The 4113-nt window shown below is 61.0% G+C and overlaps 1 protein-coding gene across 1 annotated transcript; it reads right to left on the reverse strand.

Annotated features, from left to right (window-relative positions):
* Nucleotides 1-221: 221 nt before the first annotated feature.
* NKX2-5 (NK2 homeobox 5) lies at nt 222-2778 on the reverse strand. Its single transcript, XM_075100999.1, has 2 exons — nt 2344-2778; nt 222-1574 (listed from the first exon to the last, which is right to left on the reverse strand). The coding sequence occupies exons 1-2, from the start codon at nt 2633-2635 to the stop codon at nt 967-969; spliced, it is 900 nt and encodes a 299-aa protein (XP_074957100.1). The 5' UTR covers nt 2636-2778; the 3' UTR covers nt 222-966.
* Between the last annotated feature and the right edge of the window lie 1335 nt (nt 2779-4113).

A 4113-nucleotide genomic window follows, 5' to 3' on the forward strand; every position in this document is an offset into this window, starting at 1 on the left:
TACTGAAATTAGGGGAGGGTAAACGCTACACAAAGCGGTTTGGGGGGCGGGGGAGGGGGCACCCGCAGGGAAAGGCTCCCGGGAGCAGAGGAGGCGGCAGCGTCCTGCCAGTGAGAGCCCCCGGGGCGGGCGGCTCCGCACCCCGCCGCCCCGGCGGGATGGGGGGGGGGGGCCCGGGCGGCGCAAGGAACGCCAGGGACGCGCAAGGTTAAGCCACTCACTTTAATGACAACTCGCTGATCTCCATCAGCTCGTACAGCAAAGGGAAACGCGAACGGTCGGCGGGGCGAGGGGCGGACAGTGCATTTCAATACTAACTCACATTTTAGTGCATAACCCTACGGGGACCTGGCGGGTCCGAGTGTCTGTATTCCTCGGCCGAGGTGTGTGTGTGTGGGGGGGGACTGGCCTCATCCCGGGCTGGCGAGAGCCGCCGCCGGCCCCACTCCCGGCCCGGCCCCGGGCGCCTGCGGGGCGCAGCCCAGGCCGGCCTTAGCCTCCCGAGGGGAGACCTGGGGGCTGGCGAGGTATTTAACCGGCCGGAGAGCGGGGACCGCACGGGAAGTGCAAAAATTAAATGTGGATCTCAATAATAGAGTAAAAAATAAAAAAAAAAGAGTTGCAGGGCTTGGCTCGCTGGTGTTGGGAACAAGTCAACCAAAATGACGGGCTGCTTCGTAGGAATAAAGGAGGGAAATTACCGGGGCGAAGTCCTCGGTGGAAGGGGGAGCAAGAGGGGCCGGGCGCCGCCGTCGCCCCACGTACCGAATACCTCCCCGCTGGAAATGGCCGCCCCGGTAGTGAGCTCCGCCGGGATGCTACACTGAACCGCCCTCAACCCCCCGCAGCCTGGCAATGTCCCGAGACCGGCTCGCAGGCGCGGCCGAAGCCCCTCCGCCCCCGACCCGGGGGTCTCGCCGGTCGGTGGGGTCCAGGGAGGGGAGCGGGCTGGGCGCGGGGGCAGCTCTACCAGGCTCGGATCCCGTGCAACGTGGAGATCCCCGCGTTCCCCTGCGGGATGGGCGTCTGCACCGCGTTCAAGTCCCCTACGCTGAAGTTCATGAAGTTGTTGCCGGCCGCCGAGGGCTGCATGGTCTGCATGGACGGGTAGTTACAGTTGTAGTTGGCGTTGCAGGCGGGGCTGTTGTAGTTAGTGTACGCGGGGTAGGTGTTGTAGCTGTACGGGTTAATGCTGACATTGTACGGCGAACTGTAGGGAGAGGACTCCCCCAGGCAGGGCTTCCCATCGCGCACCAGCACCGGCACCGCTATCCGCCGGGGGGGAGGGATGCCCACCATTTCGAGGGTCTGATCCTGTCTCTGCCTTTTGCATTTATACCTTCGATTCTGGAACCAAATTTTCACCTGGGTGGAGGTGAGCTTTAGGACGTTCGCTAGATGGTCCCTCTCGGGAGCCGAGAGGTATTTCTGCTGCTTGAACCTTCTCTCCAGTTCGTAGACTTGGGCTTGAGAAAAGAGGACGCGAGGTTTCCTTCTTTTCCTCTGTCTGGGGCGCTCGGGATCTTCCAGGTCCCTTTTCTCCTGCTCCAGGCTCTTGTGCAGGGAACACAGTTCTGCAGCAAAATAAACGGGCAAAGGAAAAAGGGGGAGGAAAACAAAAACGTGCAAAAAAATAAAGCAATGTTCAATAAACCGCGTGCAGCGCGAGTGAACCCCGCGCCCCGGCCCCGCTCCTGCGGCAGCGGGACCGGCCCTGCCCCGCTCTTCAAGAACCTCTTCAGGAACTTTCCCTCGGTCTTCTTTTGTTTGTTCGTTTTTTGTTTGAAAACAAGGATGCTCCGTGCACTGATTTGAGTCGCGACCGCCTGTGCCACAGCCTGAATTTATCGTCTGGTAGCCTCTGTACCTGATCCCATCCCGACCCCACGGGCGAACGCTCAGCCCAGCGATTTAGCAACGACCTGCGTCTCCTGGTTTCCCTCTGGACGAGCTGGAGGCCTCGTGTTCCGTCCCGCAGCTTTGCCCGTCCCGCAGGGCAGCCGACGTGGCCGCGGCCCCAGCCCCGCGCGGGGGAGCCGCGGGGGTCTCCCGCGGTGGCTCCGTCCCGCTCCTGCACCGCGGGGGCCTGGCTGGGGAGGAAGACGCTTTCGCTCCCTGCGCTCTTCCTCCCTGGAGGCCGGGCGGGAGCCGAGGCCGGGCGCGGTGCCTCCCGTCCGCAGCCCCGCACCGTCCCCGCTTCCCCCGCCGCCCCTGCGGAGCCCGAGCCGCCCCTGCGGAGTGCCCACGCCCGGGCCGGGGGTCGCCTTCCTCCCGTTCCCCCTTTCTCAACTCGGAGGCCACCGGCGACCCCCGACCGGCACCGCCGCCGCTCTCTGGCTTTACCTTTCTTGTCCGCCTTGGCGTCCTTGGCCGAGTCCATTTCCACGTAGCTTTTAACGTAGTAAGAGCCGGGGAAGGCGGCGGTTTTGGCCGGGTGCGGCTCGGGCAGCTCCTCCCGCAGGTCGGGCAGGGCCGGGGGCTCGGCGCTGTACGTCTCCTGCTTGAAGGTGGCCAGCATGCAGGAGGGGGAGGCCAGGGAGGAGAGCTCCATGGAGGCCAGGCCGCTCTGATGCTGTTCCAAGTTCAAAATATCCTTGACCGAAAAGGGTGTCGTTGTCACAGGGCTAGGAAACATTGCGGAGGAGAGCGGGGCAGCGGCCGGAGCCCAGGGTCATGGAAAAGTGGGTGAGGAGCAGGCAACCTGGAGCAGTGGTGCAGCGTGGGCTCACGGAGGGGGCACATAGCATTCCCGCGGGTAGCCTTGACTTGTGCACTGAAGGCAGGTAGGACCAGACCATAAGGGAAGGGAAGGAGGGACTAGGCAGTTTTTGGGTGACTTTAGCTTTCTATTGGCCAACATTGCAGTGATGGTATGAGAGATGCAAAGTTCCATGTCACCTAATATAGTAATACATCTCAAAAACATCCCCACTCATTTAAAGGGGCGGCACTGTATTCATCCAGCTTTCCCCTGCTGAGTTTGTTGATCCATTAAAAAAAAAAATCCAGAATGGCCTAATGTGTACAAAACCACTATCTGATGCCATCTATCATACAGTCAGATTAAATAAACAGGCCGGGAGGAAACCATCGACCAAATATGTGCTGATTTCATTTTTTTTTTAAGCGAAGGAACGGAGGTTTCATTTTTAGTTTTCTGCAATATCCGATCGCAGGAACTAGAAAATGGGAGTTTGCTGTTGTGCAAAGCGCACTCAAGGGAAAATCTGCACTTTAAGGTTTGTACAGATACACTGAAGCAGCACAATGCCCGCAAAACCCACCTGACAGGACAGAGTCCCTGAACAGCCTGGCTTGGGAGAGGGACGTGCCGGTTGGTTTCTCCCCATCCCGCCTGTTTTTAAAGCTTTCAAACGAAAAACCAGCACTGTCAGGGGAAAAAATAAATAAAAAATAAAACTCTAAAACTCGGGTTGAAAGCGTTGCAAAATATACCGGGGTCCTGGGGGCAAGAGAGGAGCAAGTCAAGTCAAGGCACCCGGCGGCGCCCTGGGCCGCCCCTGGTGCTGGCCGGGTCCCGCAGCCCGGCCGGGAGCCCCGCTGGCCGCAGGGCCTTGCGATCACGGGCAGAAGTGGGAGCTCGTTGATTTAATGCGCTTGGAGTCCCTAAAATAAACGTCAGCAGCAAAGTCGCAGGTTGAGGAGGGGCGTTACGGCGCTTTCTGGCTTCGGGGGGCAAGGAAAGAAAACCTAAAAAACCTTTTTTAGCGAGTTATTCTGTGCGGAGCACCCGACTCGGAGAGGTGCGGGCACGGCCGGCGGTGGGGGGCGACGCGGGGGCCGGCAGGGAAGCCCTTGGAGGGATGCGGCGAGTTGGGGGGGTCCCTCTGCCGGGCCCTGCCCGGGGAGGCCGCGGGGTCGCAGGGCGAGTTTTGCAAATCCTTCCTCCTCCCGCAAAGGGAGGAGACCCTCCGAAGGGGCTGAAAACGCGGGCACCTGCCCGCAGCTGCCCTCTCCGGGCTGCTCCTTCCCGAGCGGACCTGCTGCTGCCCCCCTCCCCCGCTCCCCCCCCACCCCGAGACTTTGTGTCTCGGCACCCTCGGGCTCCCTTCTGGAGGGCTGAGTTACGGATATTTTTGCGGGCGATGCTGT

Source organism: Phalacrocorax aristotelis, chromosome 8 (assembly GCF_949628215.1).
Source record: "Phalacrocorax aristotelis chromosome 8, bGulAri2.1, whole genome shotgun sequence".
Lineage (NCBI taxonomy): Eukaryota > Metazoa > Chordata > Aves > Suliformes > Phalacrocoracidae > Phalacrocorax > Phalacrocorax aristotelis.